Here is a 17,894-nt window from a genome sequence, read left to right as displayed (position 1 = left end):
CTGAAAGTTCTTTTGAAATTTACACCCAAGCTTAACTGACATACATTCTAAACAATATCATTGACTTTTTTATTTCGAATTCCATTCCTCTGTTTACTTTCAATGCAATTCATCCTACATTACATGTTTAAATGGGTGGTTTCAGGCCCTGGGCTGCCATTGGTAATGTAGGAGAAAAGTAGAGGTGGACAGTTTTAGAGGGTGTGCGGTATTTGAATTAACCAAGTATAAACACCTGTGACACTTAAGCTTACTTTCCCTTATGTTCTTCTGCTTTCATAAGGTGGTCACAATATGAAGTATCATCCTCAACTCTCAACTCAACTCTAACTAATTTAGTCACCTCAGCTGGAGGCTGACCACATTGCTGTGGGCTTCGGCCAACCTGCTACTGCCAGTATTGCCTAACCTGCATTTACAGCACACACAGGTAAGTGCATGGGGTTGTTGTGATCTTAGGTGACAGGTGAGATGCAAATGTTTAGCATTGGTGACTATTCCGCTCTAATTCCGTAGAAATCCCTTCTCATCAAGTTTAATTGAATGTGTTGATGGAAATTGTACAAGTGATTACATTCTTCCTGATGTGAGATAATGCACTTATGTGTATTCTTGAGACCATGTATTACTTTAACACTTGTAGCAAAATTGCAGTGGCCTCAATTCCATTAACAGAACGAAGTTGACTACAGCAAGTATTTAAGCATGGTATAGGCATAAATAACAGTTAATAATGTAATGTGGAACTAAGTATTTTTTTTTACTAAACTTTCTCTCTTTGTCATAGTCTTTGCACTCAAACGATGATAATGATGACACAGTTTAACTTCAGGTTGGAAATGGGCAAGGAAAGCAACTACATTTCCTCCAATTCCAGAAAATCTCCTTCTTTTGATGAATAATGATCAACAAGTTTTCTCTGCAACTCAGTGCACTGTGCCTCTGGTAGGCTCATCAAAGCCCATGTGATCATATCTTCTGAATTTAGCCTCTCTGTGAAGAGTTCTGCTATTTCCAGTCAAACAATGGCAGACTCACTGGAAGGCAATCTAGATCTTCAGCAAAGTGTTGTCTATGCACAACGGGCTTGCTCCAGACTATAGATAGTTTCATGGTTCTGCACAGCTACAGTTAAGGCAGGTAACGCTTGGGATCTCCTGGGAATGGCTGGGTTGGTGCCAGGTTAAAATGGGCAACCCAGAAGGTACCAAAGGTTGCAAACATGAAGAGGAGCAACATAATCCAGAAGCAGACCCGGTCAATCACCCGTCCAACAAGGATCCACTCCTCATTTTCCTGCAATGAAGAAAAGGGAAAATTATATGAAGGAGGGAGAATCATATTTTAGAGAATGGGAGATTTGGGGAGCAGAAAATGGAGGGAGAGAAGGTTTGAGAGAAGCCACCTATGCAAGGATGAAGGGAAACATTTACTTGTGATGAATGAGCAAGCTACTGATGATAGCTGCACCAGGCAAAGACTTTTGATTCTTTTAAATTGCTCTGCTTGCTCAGTACAGATCTGCATTAATACCTTTATGTACCCCAGAAGTGAAAGAAAATCATTCTGTATTTCTGATGAGGAAAATGTTGGCTTGAGACGGATTTTCTGGTCCCACCCTGTACATCAAAATCCTTTCCATATATATTTTAAAATGGGACCAAAGAATATAAACAACCTGAAATATCCTCAGTAGGTAAAGGTTGAGGGAGAGTCACTTTAGAGCCCATGCCTGGCTCTCCCCACCAGCAAGTTTACTCTCAAATCCAGTTACCAGAACTCACACTGTCAAAGTCGTTCTGATCCCGCATGTTCTGTGCAATGTAGTTGGAGGCATCCACGCAGGAGCGGACCTCAGGAGCAGCATGTATCAGGCTGTAGTAGAGATCCTGACTGGTGCCATTCTCCAACCCTTTACCTGAATGGAAGACAGTACAAAGCGCGGGTCGCAAGAGGTGAGGAGTGTGCGACTAATGGACATACTCCAGCAACACCATGCATCGGTCCTACAGAGCAAATGAACCCAACAATGAAACTCCAACATGGGATTGACAAACATGCCTGATTTTCTCTGAGACTCCTTGCATGAGATGCTGTTTTTATGTTCTCTCTGATATCACTTCAGTAAATGACAGAGAAAGATTGAACAATCCCCCAGTGCCTACCAAAATGTCTCCTTAAAGCACATACGTTTTGATACGTTTGTAGCAATCTATATTTTCAGGACTCGCACCTCAGTGCCTTATTTTTAGGGCTTTCGGGATTTTCTTGGCACCTAATTTCATACAAACAGCATTGGGAGTATTGTGCTCTTGCCCTCTTCTAGAGGCAAATTGGGACTTAGAATTACTGGAAATTTCTTTACGTTCTCTGAAAGGCTAGCTTATATGGATCTACTCAGGCAAATCAAAACGACAATCCGGTTGGAAAGTTGGATTTTCTCAAGATGATCTGACCTTCCTACTAGGACTCATGTTGTTCACAGACTGCAGCTTTAAACATTTGCCCTGGTCTTTTATACCATTATAAACTGTGGCTTATTTCTTTAATCATAGGTATTATATTGCATTGTAGGAGTTATAGAGCGCGGGAAAGGGACTCTTGGTTCCCATTTGCTAATTTGGGGGGCATGGCTTATCAGAGTATTTGTTGTAGTTAGATCTACATCAAAGCTGTTGAGTGAGGTGTATCTAAGCATGCCTTGGTGGCTTTACTGCACAGCACATGATGTGTTGAAGAAAAGTATGACAATAAACAGTGCTGCATGGGGGGTATCTAGACCTTTTGTCTAGGGGTTAACTAAATGGGTAGTAAAGTCAGATATTTTTTTTTGCAATATATTTTTATTGAATTTTTTATCAGATCTTACAGTGATACATCGCATATAATTCCCAACATTTCCATAACTGAGAACTTAAACTGATAACATCCAGTCACACCTTCTGTATCTTTCGGGTCCCTCCCGCCAAGATTAACCAACCAGTTGTGTAGCTGAACTATTTCCTCTGTATGAGTTATTCAGTCTGCCTGCTTTTATACTGTTAATTTATTAAATAAGCCTGTCACTCAATCACCTGCTTCCGTGTCTGTTTCCATGTCCCATCCTCCCTATATTTTTTTAGATTTTTTCATACAGCCTTGGCCCTTTATACTTCTTTTTCAATAATTCTGCAGCACTCCATTCCCGTCTCCCAGTTCTAGTGCGCAGAGATTGACCCTGATCCCCATCTCTAGCAATATCTCTTTTTGCCACCATACAGCCCAGATTGATAAGTATTCTTTGATATCGTGTCTGGTGCGAATTCTCCCATATGCCCAGCAATGCCAGTCGTGGCGTCAGAGCTGAGGGCACGCCTGTTGCTCTAACTAATGATTCTCCCACTCTTCCCCAGAACGTTTGCATGTGAGGGCAGTTCCATAGAACATGAAGAAAGGAGCCTGCTAGTCTGCAATGTCTCCTACACCCCACATCTGGTATCCAACCTAGTTTATACAGTAGGGTGGGTGTATAGTATATTCTACATTGTATTTGGAGCTGGATCAGTTGAAAGCTTGCTTTTATAGCCCTTTGCATTGGAAATGCTAGTGCTTCCCTCCAGTCATCTTCATCCAGGTCCCCTACATCTATTTCACATCTGTCTTGTAGTTTTCGCAGTGGGCTTTGCATATTTTGCATTACCGTGCCATATGTCTGGGATTCTAGTTTTGTCTCAACTCTCCCATCTAGCAATCTTATCTCCAGTGGAGAATCTTCCTGTGTCTCTTCATTGGGTGGAATACTCTTTTTAAGGGCGTGGGATAGTTGGCCATATTTAAGCCATTGTATGTTGGACATCTGGCATTCTTTCCACAGGTGTGAGAAGGGAACCACCCTGTTAGCATCCCACACATCTGCCAATGTGGATAATCCTATGGCATCCCATCCTATAATCCCCCACAATGAGGAAACCTCTTTTAGTCTAGCACCGTCCCATAGTGGGGTCCTCAGAGTTAGTCTGTTGTGCCAGCCCATTTCTCTTGTGAGTTTCCTCCAGATTTCTATCACCCTGAGTGTCACTGGGCAAGTGGGTTGGGGGAGACTGCCGCCACACAGTGCATGGAAATAACTATGCATCCACATCCCTGCTTTGTCCCTCCATAACGCTGGATTGTCCCCTCTGTGTATGCCCACTCATTCACCATGGTCGCCTGTGCCACTTCATAATATTTTTTTACATTAGTTAGGGCTATTCCCCCATGGAATTTGGATCTTTGCAGTGTTTTCAGAGAAATTCTTGGCTGACCTCCCACTCATATTAAGTTTTGTGTCAGGTTATCGACCTTAGTGAAGAACTTCTCCGGTACTCTGTATGGTGTACTATGTAATATATATACATATAACAGTTTGAAGAACACTATCATTTTAAACATCGCTGCCTTTCTTAGCAAGGAAAGAGGCAGCGATTTCCAGTACCCACCTCTTGTCTAAGGCACAGCAGCAGTGGTGCTAAATTAGCCCCATAATATTCGTCTGGGGAGTGGGATGTCCAGATCCCTAAATATTAAAACTTTGTTCACTCTGTTCGGAGTGGCAGTGTGAATTGAGTATCTGTCTGACTGTCGTCCAGTGGGATCAATAATGATTTGTCCCAATTTATAGCGAAGCTTGGATGTGCCCCGAATGTGTCAAATATATGTTGGAACCTGTCTAGTGTGTGTGCTGTGTTGGGTAAGTACAGCAAAATATCATTGGTGTATTGCGAGATATAGTTCCCCTCACAACCCGGCCAGCGCCACAATTGTGTGTCAGCTCTTATCCGTGCTGCCAGCGCTTCAATCGCTAATGCAAACAGCATCGGAGAAAGTAGGCAGCCCTGCCTAGTGCCCCTCTGGATGCTGAATGCTCTCAAGGTGTATCCATTCACCCTCACCCTGGATATAGGGCTGTCATATAGGAGTCTTACCCACCAAATGTATTTGGGGCCAAATCCCATCCCTTCCAATATTCCAAAGAGGTATAGGCCCATTCTACTGAGTCGAATGATTTATTTGTATCCAAAGAGACTATTGTTTTCCCCTCCAACAAGTCCCGGGCGAAGGCCAGATTGTTGTGTAAGGGTCAAACGACCCAGCATGAATCCATTCTGTTCCGCATGTACCAAATGTGTGATTACTGTTTTTAACCTATTTGCCAGTACTTTCGCTAGTATTTTAATGTCCGCTTTTATCAGTGATATGGGCCTATATGAGTCCCATTGATCGGGTGGTTTCCCTACCTTTGGGATCATTATCATTACTGCAGTGCGAATGGCATCCGATAACGTACGTAGATTGGCTAAGGTTGCATGCCTGCCTTTCCTGTTGTGTATCTCCCACGAAATTATCACACCTCTGATTGTGGCTTTATACGCCTCCCACAAAATAATTGTGCTCTGCACCCTATTATTGTTTTTGGCAAAGTAGTGTTTATAGGCCTTTTGGAGGTGTTCGACCTCCTGTTTATTGGTGAGACACCATGTTTCAATGCTCCACGTTTGTTTGAGTTTGTGGGTCAGGAGGTTTAGTGTTATCAGGATTGGAGAGTGATCACTCAGTTCCCGGGCTAATGAGTGCGCCTCAGTGAAACTCTTGATTGATTCCACGGTTGTGAAGAAGTAATCTAAACAGGAATGCATTGAATTGGCTCCACAATAAAATGAGAAATACTACATCTGTTTTTTGTCTATTTACTCTTTGAACCAGGCTCATCTTAATCTTATTCACCAGGCCATTGACATTCCAAGTTAATATTGTCATGTGTTTGCAGCCATGTAAAGCCAGGTTTTTAATGTTCTACGGAATAAAAGAGGTTTGCAACTTTTTTTTATTCTAGCTGGCAGTCAGTTCCCTATCCTAGCCATTTGAATTAAGAAGGAGCTTCCAGCTGTGTGATTATTTATAATAGAAGAGATGCTTAGGAGTGAAGCCAACACAGATGAAAGTGCCCTGTTTTGTTACAGGTCCAGAGTTTGTGTCAAAGTCATAAAAGAGATGAGCAGTTAATGGCATCATGAGCTATTCAAATTACAGTAGATGTAGCAGCAAGGAGGACAGGAGAAAAGCAAATCCCCATGAGAAGATTAAGGGTTTGTCTCAATGTAGGTTCGGGTTTCTCCGTATGTTCCTGAAAGAAATAGGGCCTCCTGAGGGAGGTGGTGTGGGCTAGTAACCTCAGCTCGCTGGTACTCAATAACAACATTGAATGAATCATTGTGAAGTCAGTGCTTTTTCATTTAGAAGTGAAAAATACTTTAATTAGACACCCACGACTAACAACTATGCATTACACTAAAAATATATACAACAAGGTAGATGGAAGTAGCTTCAGTAGCAAACTAATATCACATTAAACCCCTACTGGGTCCTTAACCCTATAACCATAATATCCCTCCCATATACCAAATATAATATCACAATAAAATAAGGCAGGCATACTGGCTTTGTTAGCGTGTCACAAAATCTATAAAAGTAAACACATTAGGGTCAGCATTACCATACCACTGAAATTAATGGGGATAAAGCCAGTCTTCAAAATAATTCATCATAACAGGAAACATTGCATTGTCGCTATCAATAAAATAGTCAAAATCGAAACGTGTTTCTCAGTTTTTCTTTTACTTTAATTAGGCCTCAAAATGCAGCCTTAGGACCAAGCACCAGAGGGCCATGCCCTTCCAAGCCATGTGCGAAAGCACAGGCTCAGGAAGACCTTTAAAAACAAGAAAACCCTTCATTGAGTTCAGGATTATCATGCTTTAGAAAAGTTAGGTCTGATTTTCAGTTGGGGGCATCTTGGGAGGTGGGGGCTGCCTAGCTACCTGCAGCCCCCAATTAATTATTAAAAAAGTGTTGGTGGTCTCTCTGCACCCTGAAGAGCACCATATCTTGACAATATGTACATTGTAATACCCTCAAAGGGGATTATAAGGCTCTTCACTCACCCAGCGGTGCATATTTAGGGAGCAGCTTCCCGCTTGCCCTGAGTGGGAAACCTCAACCTTGTTTTCCTTTTGTGTTTGATAGTGTTGGTTGCCCCATTGCCACCCAGAACACCCACAGCCTTTTGGATCATTGGGGGCTGGTGAAAGGGACCCACAGCCCAGTAGCTTCCCAGTGCACAATATCTTTCCTTTGGTGCTGCATGGGAGCTGGATTTTTTTTTTCTGGACTCCCAGTGCTACAGGAAGCAATTCTCACTTCTTGATTCCACCCCAAAGTGGGAGTGCCACAGTTTCCCCAATGCCCACGGGCAGGGAGATGGCAGACTTGCCCCTCGGACACATTAGGGGGCTATTTACCCAGCACAGTGATTCCTTGTAGTGCAAGGCAATAGATCCCTGGGATCTGCTCATGCCGCATTGAGGCCCCCTGAGGTTCGCTATATCCGAGGATGGGCCTGCATGCCAATTCCCCAAAGTGAGAATTATAAAAAATAGATGCATTGACCCTTCCACCCCGACCCTGGCACACCCTGGGACATTTTGAGAGCTGCTGTGTTTATCCCTGGAGACAGATTAACGTTGCTCAGTAGTGGGTACAAAGGCCTGGAAATTAATTCTGAGCTGAGACAGCAAAAAATGACAAATCCTAAACTGTGATAATAAGTGTAGATGTAATATTTGGGACTGTCAAAGTACACTTGAGTACATGTTGATACCATACTGGCACTTTCCTGGAACAAGTAGGCCTAAGTGGGTCAAAACTGTAGTTAAGTGTAGATTTTGCTTATAATGTGTGATTCACTGTAAGCGCCACAGTCGTTCAGTAAGCACTACAGACCTACACTATGAATGCCCACTCACATTATATGGTCTTCTCAAGGCCAGTACCCACCCTTGGAGTGTCCCTTCTGTGATAAGTTACTCTGCATAGATACCTGGCTGAACAAGGTGGTAGCCTTACAAGTGCAGCCTTCACACCATGCACAGATGGGAATGCTCAAGTGTTTATGTGTATCCTTCCGAGAGCCTCTTACTGCAGTGCTGGCCTTATCATAAAAGGTAACCACTGGCAGTTAGGAAGCTCAGCCCAATTACCATGAATTTAATGTAAGTAAGATATGTTGTGAGACTCACTCATAGTAAAAGTACAAAGATCAGTTTGGCAACTACAAAAAATGTAGGGCAGCTAAATACGCAGAACCTATTTCCTACAAACACCCCCACCAAGCCTGATTTTCCCCAATAAACTATGATTTTGACTTGGCCAAGGAGTGTGGCAACCTGTAAAAAACCTGTAAGTCTCTTTAATGTTGACTTTAAACATCTTTCAAGACCACAAAGTTATCGCTTGCTTGGCTGGAAAGCATGCAACTAACTTTGTAGGAAGACTTACCAATTTTTCCTAAAATGGCCTTCATAAGTCCGTCCCTCTCCTTCAGCTTCTCAAACATGAGTTCGCTGCGTGGCTTTCGCATCATGTACTCATCCGCCTTCGCGATGAGCCCCAGGGAGCTCCTCCGCCTGGGCATCTGGCTGCTCCAGGCATCCGACCAGGTAGGTGGCAGCAGGTGCATGTGCAGGTAGCGAGGCAGGCGTCTCAGGAACACCTGCGGAATCAGGAGGACTTGTTATTCATCACATCATAGCTGTTCTGGCTTTATCGGGGGCACCCAGTGTAGAGAAAAAACAGTTCTCTTTACCCAATCCTAATCTTGCATCTCAAACAATCACAGAGAATGGGCCTCCCATGATGCCTGCTTGGGTTTTGAGACCTACTGTGACATCATATACTGGATGACACCTTTAAAAGTGATTCCGGTCTTCTGACCAGGTATATTAAGTGAATTGAGATCGCTGCATGTGCATCTCAAGAACGTGGCTTTCAATAAATTGATACAGAGAACAATAAGGTCTTCTGTTGCAGAGGCTAAAAACAGGAAGAGTGTAGGATCCTCGTGAGTGCAGGGTTGGTCTATACACAAGAGGAATCTCTGATAACTCACTTTTGTAGTAAGAATGCATCAGATATTTCTCAAAATCTGCAGATCATTGCATGGGTTTTAGGGGTCAATATCTGCATCAGCAAAAGACTCTGGCCCTTCGATTTTTACACTCTGTTTCTAAAGCTTATTGCCATAGACCACACTCTGCCAGATATGTGATAACTGGTTTATTAAATTTATACAAGTACAGAGACCTTTTGCACAATTTTCCTTGCATACAGAGACACACTGTCCATAGAGCTAATGTTGTTCCTACCCAAGTCTATCACCTAACTCATCCTCTAACTGTGTCCTGGCTCATCACACACTCTACAGAACACTGTTAGATCACTTAGCCAAGACACACAAACATACGCAGCATTCACAGGGATCCCGGGCACCACAGACACACAGCTAACTACAACACAAGGGAATTAAAATACTGGCTTACTAAATCCTCCAATAAGCATCCAATAAAAGATGTATGACAACACCACGAGACAAGGAGTAGAAGGCACATCAAATCCATAGTCACACCAGGGAATGTATATTTTGTTTCCCTTCCCTGACATCCACAAATTCGCTCGTTTGAGGAAGATCCCTGATCCTACGATTTCAGGCACCAAACTGAGACAAACAGGCAAAAAAAAAAAAAAACAGACTCCACGGCTACCAGTCCCCAGGCCCTGAACCTCTGAGGCTCACTCGCCTTTTCAGCAAATCCTTTAGCTCAGGAACATTTTTGAGGTCTGGGCCTAGAGACAGCATTAGAAGTCTATCCAGACTATTGTTTGTAAGAAAAGAAAATTTATAATATTCATACATAGAGAGGCTTTCAGCTGGGTCTCTTCATCCATCGGTCTTGGGAAGTGTAATTCACAAATTGCTTATGCCCACCAGACAATACTGCATAGGCCAGTGAGTCAGCCCCCTTCAGCTATTGGCTCCTTTTACCACGAGTGATGGCATTTCGCGTCTGCACAGTTTGCTTGTTCTCCATACATGTTGTGTCATTCAGTGCACGGGGTAGTGGACCAACGTGTCCTCTTCTAATTAAACTCATTGTTACTATAAACTTATTTTTGGAGTTTCTTTCTGCAAAGGCGCAGTAGCTTCTCACTCATTCCCATTGGGCCTCTCGCTCCCTTTAAAAACTGTTTTTCATCCTTGCAGGCAACAAGGAAGATGGCTGGTGCTGCTTTGGAATGCACAACTTGAATGCATTTTAATACTGACCTCCAAAATGCTGGCAGAGACAGATCAAATAGAAAGGAGTTCTTTTTTTTTCATACCAATTTCAGAAAATTGCTTTTTATAGTGGTCACGCAAGTGATGCTGTGAAAATATTTAAATCAGGAATTTATAAGGTTTTTGAATTATTCAGAGAACTTTGACCAGAGAATTCATGCTTCTCCTCTGAACAATTAAACTTTTCAGTTTATGTATATTCATAGCCAGCTTGTTTTTCAGAAATTCTCTTCTATTAACATGGCTACACTGTAAACAAGGACTGCTGTGCCCCCAAAGCTCCCTGCAAATGTTTAATGATTTAATTAATCATGTCTGGTACCTATGGTTACACTGCAATCTTGAGGACTTTACTCCCTGGTTTAACTAAGAAAGCTATGCCTCTTTGTCAATTTCTATCATAGGGCCTACTGCTACAGGTGTCTTAGACCAGCTATGGCCATGCTCTTATGTGGCCATGCTCAATCCAGTTTTGGCATTTTCTTTTTGAAAATAAAAAAGAATACTGTTCGGTGCGGGGCTGCATCACTCTGATGCAACTGTGCACCAAACAGCTTGGAGGCCAGCTACAAAATTGTCAGTCGCGATCTCCACTAGGGCGATGGAGGTATTTACTCCATCGCCCTAGCAGAACAATGGCCAGATCACCTAAAAATAAATCTGGGTCTAAGGGCCTGTTTCATTTGTTTAGCGATTACTCTGTCACCCTGGCCCTGGCGGTGGTCATTTACAAAGCATTGGCCAGAACTGGGGTTCATGAGGCCCAAAGTTTTGGCATACAACTCAGAAATGTTGAACATTCATAAAAAAATGCATTGGTAAGGAAAAAATTATAGGGGAACTTCACATGAAATCGTGGCTGTTTAAGATGAATTTAGTATCATCTCACACCTACTCCTATGTAATGAACAGTATACAATGTTAACAATCACTGCTCTCAAAGGAAAGTTCATTGAACAAGCATGTAGATTCACACACACACACACACACAACGTGTACCTTAAACCAATGTGCTAACACCTGATGATGTTGGAAAGTCTGTATATGGAGACTTGGGCCACAGTGACTTTAGTCAACAACTAAATGTGTTTCCCTCCACTCCCTGTCTTCCTTTCTCTCTTGATAGTCTTTCATCCTACCTGGCGTACGGTCTCTGACATGGTGTGCGTGTTAGGTGTGCGCAGGGAGACGTTCAGAACGATCACAGCGTTGGTTACGATGATGCCAATTACCGTCATGAGGAAAGTCAGGTACCTAAGGTGACAAACAACAGAAGCAGCGAAGAGTCAGTGTTTTCAGCAATATAAACAAGATGGCCGCTCTCATTCTCACAATATCGATCCAGATAAAGTTTACAACACTCAGTAGTGCCGTCGCAACCTTAGCAGAACTTTACCAGCCTAGCTGATATTTTTATAGCAAGAAAGCCATGTAAAAAACAGGGGAATCAATAAAATATGCCTAATATAAATGTAAAAGGAGATAGGACAAGAGGGGCTGCCCAGCAAACCCAGACAATTCCAGACATTCCAAACTATTACTAACCACAACACTTCCAGGAGATTAAATAATAAGTGGTGAATACAAAAGAGCCTCTAATACAAATATACAATATAAAGTGTAAAACACAAAAGGAAGGCAATGGATCAAAAAAACAGAAATGGAAAGATCACAGTAGACCATACACAAAACACAATTGCTATTAATATCCAATCAGCCAAAGATACGTCAACAGCGTTTCAACCCCTCTGATTTGCTGGGTCATCATCAGGGCACGTCATTTTGGGAGCACATACACAAATATGAATTATTAAGTGGTCACCATCCTTTTTTGTTTTACACTTCATATTGTATATTTGTATTAGTGTAACATGTGGAGCCATTGTTAAATGTCTAATTGTCAAATAAGAATTATTTTTCATCATTGCGTGGATTGGCACTGATCTTATTCTTGGCTTTTGTGTCTTGACTGTTGTGGTTAATAATAATATGAATTTAATGCAACAAATACAAGATGATAAGAAGTCAAATTATTAATAAAGCACCCTACACTACTCCTAAATGATTTTAAAGCAAATAGGATTAGAATAACTGTGTCAATATAAAACACAGAGGATTTTCAACAATATAATTCAGAGTATCAGCTCTGAAGCATCTAGAACCCATGGAAGTTACTTAGGGGTTACCAGGAGCCTCAGATCCACCACTTGCTTTCTCCTTGTGCCGCATTTATTTGTAAAGTTTTCTTGAGGAGAACCCAATGAAACCCACTTAGAATAAGTCTGGCCCACTCACTCACTACCATTCAGGGCTAGTATTATGCTCCAGCACTTTCAAAGATGATTGCTATTTTAATCCTGCAGTTATAGCGGAACTTCACTGATGTCATCTATCATGATGTCATCAGGGCTATGGTCATATTACATGACTTACCACGAACATTGAATGAATGAATATCATTTGTAAAGGGCACATCTACCTCCAGGTTTTATTTAGAATCCTGGCATTAAATAAAACCTGTACTGTAGAGCTGAGACGAGTAAAGCTTTAGCATTCCGTGAAAAGGTGTGCTTTTTAGTGCTGCCATAGAAGCCTTCTCCATCTATAGATGTTGCAATGCTATAGGAGTAAACTCCAGTTTTGCTGCCAGATAGGAGACGTATCACCCTCCTAGCCTTTTCTTCTGTACCCTTGGGTTGTAGCGGAGTATAGCCCTACTAGGATAATATTTGTCAAATCTCCTTTGTAGATAACGAGTAAATGCAGGGTGGATGACGTCATATCCTCTACCATCCTGGCTGCCTTTACTCGGTTGTTCACCTTCAGCATTCCATGGCAGTGGGTATCACCCTTTCCTTGGTTTCTACCCATCTGCTTCTTCCTCCTGGCATCTTTGGCCTCTCTGACAGGAAAGGGCAGACAGAATCAAGGAAGGACTCCTAAAGGACGCTTTGCACTCATTTTCATACTTTGCTCAGCTTTTCCTCGCAACTGACTCAACATAAAGTACATCTGCATACAAAAAGTTTGTTAAAGTCCTAAATTTACATGTGCAAGCTGCCCTCAACCACAACTATGGGTCAATTTTGTGGTTTCCACAGTCTGGATAACTAGTAGTACTTTGAGGGAATAAAACTTTGCACCTCCTAAAATTCAAAACCATAAAAGGACAGCCTCTTTGTAGTATGAACTTTCCAAAACTTAATTTATGGGAAAACATTCACACAAGTCACTGATCATCAAGCTATCGTGTTGATATTTGCCAATCAAAAAGGTAAAAAAAGACAGGACCTCAGAATAAAAGATTATTGTGTTAACATTGACTATGGCCCTGGAAAGGATCAGAAAGGTCAGCTTTAGCACTAAAAAAACTGCCTATGTGCACACGTGTTCCACCCATGCTTGAAACATTTGGTGAATATGCACACTATTCCAAACTTATATATCAGTTTATTTATTTGTTTACATGTGTATATGTATTTTAGTTTCTTTATTTGTATGTATTTATATAATATATTTATGTTAATTTGTTCACATTTCAGTTGTTCAATTGCACTTATATTTCAGTTTGTTTCCTGATTTACTGTGCCAGTATCGAAGGGTATTTTTATTAAGTCAATGGTTGTTGTTCAGCCGCAGGTAATATATAGAAATAGACAGACCTTTGTGATGTTTTGATATTGTTTTGTTGTTTTGATTATATTTGTAGTAATGTTTTAGAGCAATATGTTTGGTTAATTGCATGGAAAGTTGGAAATACATTCAGGGCCTCATTGAGAAGCTGGCAGTCTTCAGACCGCCAGCCACACGGTGGCAGTCAGGACCAGCGATGCTATGGTAGCCCGACCTCTACATAAAGACCCTGGCGGCCAGACCGCCTGGGTTCCGCCAGCACCGCCGGGATGGCATGGAGGTGGCAGACTTCATAAACCACCAGGGCAGTGCTCGTTCTCCGCCAGCCTTTTCATAGCGGCTTCACTATCATGAAAAGGCTGGTGGAGAACAGGAGCCAGAGGGCACAGTTGGCATCGGCAGTGCAGGGGTCCCCCTGCCCAGCACTGGCTGGTGCACCCTGCAGGCGACAGCATTGCCGCTGGCTCAATTACGAGCCAGAAACAAAGCTGCCGCCTCTTTTCTGCTAGGTGGCATGCAGAAACCAAGGTTTCTGCCTGCCGGTCTAGCGGGAAACACCTAATGGGTCCGACAGGGTGGTCGCCACTAGGGCCACAGCCACCCAGTCAGGAGTTTAACAGACATGCTTTCCTATCCATCAAACTCGGAATGAGAGCCTAAATCTTTACTACAATGACATTTTACATTATTATTGTTGATACGTTTCCCAGGTGAAATCTGTCCTCATAGAGAACCCCTAGTCACAATATATTTTCCAGACCATTGGCAGAAGTTCTTGTTATTCCAAATTTTAAAAAAAATTGGTTTTCCTGAAAAGACAAGTCTAACAAAAGATAACAGGTCAAAAACACATGTTACATTTAAGTGGGTATTCCCGTAGTACATAGAATGTGCTGTTTTTTAAAAATGTTTCACTAGGTGTACATGCGTAACCCTACAACATCCTGCATTTGAGGATTTGTCGGACTGTGTAAAATATGTAAATATGAATGTTGACTAAAAATGGACACATTTTTGCCCAACAAAAATTAGCACAGGTGGACAACACCGGTCCTGGCAGGCAGAATCTAGTATGCCACATTTTCAGCATAACCACTTACCAGGTAAATGAGGTCCATTTAGATTGATTGTAGGTACATATTGTTGAATGGAGCTGTGCCAAAAATAAATTTATTTTATGTGAATATCATTTAAACTTGGCATGGATCCAGCCCTCCTGGGCCAACACTGGACAGTGGTGAAGTAGTGGATTTCTCCATAAGCATACTTGAAATCTTATGATCAGGTTTTGTGAAGTGGCTTGAAAGGATATACTTTTTGTTCCAGAGGAATTCCTGACAGATAGGACAAGCAATATTTCAAGGTAAGTCTTACTTTACAATGAGCGGTACGGCTTGTGAAGTTTCTGGAACCTTCTGCGCGATCAGGAAAAGGAAAACAGTCTGCGCTAGAAGAATGTTGATGGAGACGGTACACTTCTGACCTCCAGCTGTTAGGGGAAAAAGAAACATGATTCTTGTGACTACAATATATCAGTGCATGCAGTTATTTCTGGGGTCTTTCATATACCATATGTGGGTTGTGTTGTGTCTCAACTCTGTTACCAAGCCGAAGAGCTGAGAAATCCCTATTGGATTAACAATAAAATGATTTTGATTGTGGCACACATACCTTCTTTAGTAGTTTCAACTCCTTAATCATGATTAATTTCCACCATGCATCCATTGACTTTAGAATCTTTAATTATTTAGTTAAAAAAAAGAGCTGCATGGAAATGTCAATGTATACATGTACACCACCCCTCATAAGCATCAATATACCTTTGGCTCTCATAGAACGTATACAAAGTAGAATCACATTCCCTTCGTACAACACCACATGCACAGCAAAAGACCCAATGCACCTTTAATATAAATTAAAAAGATAATATTTCATTCCTAATCCATCACACCCACAACACCCATTGCATTTTTGTCTGGCATAAAATCTACTGGGCATACATACACATTCCAGACCATGTCCCAACCCCAACATGTAGTAATGTAGCTGGAGGTGGGTGATGATGTACGGAAGTAAGTACACATCCCTCATCACACCTACACTTTTACATGTATTTTCTATGTGCCATTACCTTGCAGAGGACAAAGATGAAATAGACCCACTTCCAATGCCTATTCAATGGCCACAAGACTCCACATACCTTTTGCTGGCAGGAAATACACCACGACACCCACCGAGGAAAGTAGGACACAAGGAACAATTATGTTAATGACGTAGAAAAGTGGCTTCCTCTGGATAATTAGGAAGAATACGATCTCCTGGTATTCTAGATCATCAGGGGAGAAGTGATCATTGATGACTTCCTTGGCTGGACGGTGCTTGATCGCCCACTCCCCGTTCTCTGTCAGGGTCAAATAAGAGAATATGAAAGAACATAAATACAGGATAGCCAAAAACAAAGCGAAAACATTGTGGGTATAGAAGTGACTGTCAGTTCATAGGATAAATCAAAATACAATTAATACGTTTCTTGATAAGTGCTAATCATGTCCTATGAAAATTGTTTATCAATTAAAGTGCTGTCATGTAGATTATTTTAGTGGTGAATATTTTTTTCAGACAAGTAAGGCTGCTATGTTGAATAGTATGTCAAAATAAGGAGGTCATTTGTATTGATCTATAAAAATAGTGAATCCTTGGTATTGACCACCACTATATCGACAAATTTAATTCATGTGAGGAAATATTGAAGAACCTTTAGAATATAGCGGAGTAGACACTGTATATTTAACATTTTTGTAGACTGAAATGTCACTGATGATATAGTGACCCCTCCAACAGATACTGAACATTATTTGGATATACTGTAGGTTGAGGGAACCGCAATGAGTTCAATTTAACGTCAGCTTGCCATCTTGGATATTCAGTGTGCCTCTCATTCTTGTGCTTCTCATTAGGTTTATTATTTTTATCCTCCTGCATGCTAGTCTCATTTTTTTTCTTCCTCTTAGAATGAGATAGGAATAGTAGTCTGTGTCACCAGCTTCAAATGCTTGCAAATGCTATTGTGTGAAGGACTTGTGGGACGTCCATCCTACCGTCAAATTAGGTTTAATTATTTGGGTTTCATTGGAGATATGTCTTGTATTTTTTTTATTGTGGGAATATTTATATGGTGCAACTCAAAGCTCTAGGGGTGGCAGACCACTGTGAATAACAGTTGGGATTATATGCAGTCACAATCAGGCCTCATAAGCATGCTGGATGTTTAAAAAACAATAAGAAGGCATGCATCACTACTAGTGGATGAGAGGTAGGGTAATAGCTGTCTTCTGTGTTTTCAGAATGTATAAGCGTAGAGTCGTGAGGCTTTGTACATGTTTACAGTGGCTGATGTTCACACTTAATGCACGTCTGCTGTGGCATTTGTTGATGGGGGCATCTGTGAGTAAACAATGCATTGAAAAGAGCAGAACTTTAAGCTTCTCCTTGAAGATTTGTGAGAATGGCAACCTCAAGTAGGGGTGGAGATGTTACAGAGGGAGTGTGTGAAAGCAGAGAATTCATGGTTTCTGGTTACTCTCTTCTTTGTTTTGAGGACTATGGAGATGAGTTTATTAGGGCTAAGAGTAGAATGCATACAGATGGCAAAGGAGTTTGCTGCTAGGCAGTCAGGCTTTTGTATGTGAATGGTTTTGTGAATGATCCACAAGAAAATACAATTGATTGTATTAATGTTTTGATCAGAGAAGGGGCTGAGACTGAATGGATTATAGCTTTCTGTCTGCAATGTCAAGGAAATCAACAGTATAAAATGGCCCAGCAGTCAATTAAACAAGCCCACAAGCAGCCAAAAAACTGGCCCACATACTGACTGAGGAGAGCAGCCTTTTCTGCACTGACGGATTACCCAATAGTCAAGAATCTATGGGGGTACCCATTAATCACTGCATCCCTGGGGTGTTCTTGATGATTACTTTGATTGGCCAATCAAAGCCTGGAAGTGTGGAAGGCAGCTTTCAAGTGGAGTGTGTGTGGTGTTTGGAGGGTGCGGGCATCAAACATGCATTAC

The 17,894-nt window shown here is 41.7% G+C and overlaps 1 protein-coding gene across 1 annotated transcript in view; it reads right to left on the bottom strand.

Annotated features, from left to right (window-relative positions):
- Positions 1-905: 905 nt before the first annotated feature.
- The window catches only part of CHRNG (cholinergic receptor nicotinic gamma subunit), a 55,372-nt gene continuing 38,383 nt past the window's right edge, over positions 906-17,894 (bottom strand). Inside the window, exons 7-12 of the mRNA XM_069212884.1 lie at positions 16,023-16,223; positions 15,197-15,311; positions 11,329-11,443; positions 8,353-8,566; positions 1,785-1,918; positions 906-1,296 (exon numbers count right to left, since the gene is read on the bottom strand). Of these exons, the coding sequence (XP_069068985.1) occupies positions 1,132-1,296; positions 1,785-1,918; positions 8,353-8,566; positions 11,329-11,443; positions 15,197-15,311; positions 16,023-16,223 (944 nt within the window). The 3' untranslated portion in view covers positions 906-1,131. The remainder of the gene's footprint in view (positions 1,297-1,784; positions 1,919-8,352; positions 8,567-11,328; positions 11,444-15,196; positions 15,312-16,022; positions 16,224-17,894) is intronic.

The sequence above is a fragment of the Pleurodeles waltl genome, chromosome 11 (assembly GCF_031143425.1).
Source record: "Pleurodeles waltl isolate 20211129_DDA chromosome 11, aPleWal1.hap1.20221129, whole genome shotgun sequence".
Taxonomy (NCBI): domain Eukaryota; kingdom Metazoa; phylum Chordata; class Amphibia; order Caudata; family Salamandridae; genus Pleurodeles; species Pleurodeles waltl.
This window is presented reverse-complemented; position numbering and strand designations above follow the sequence as displayed.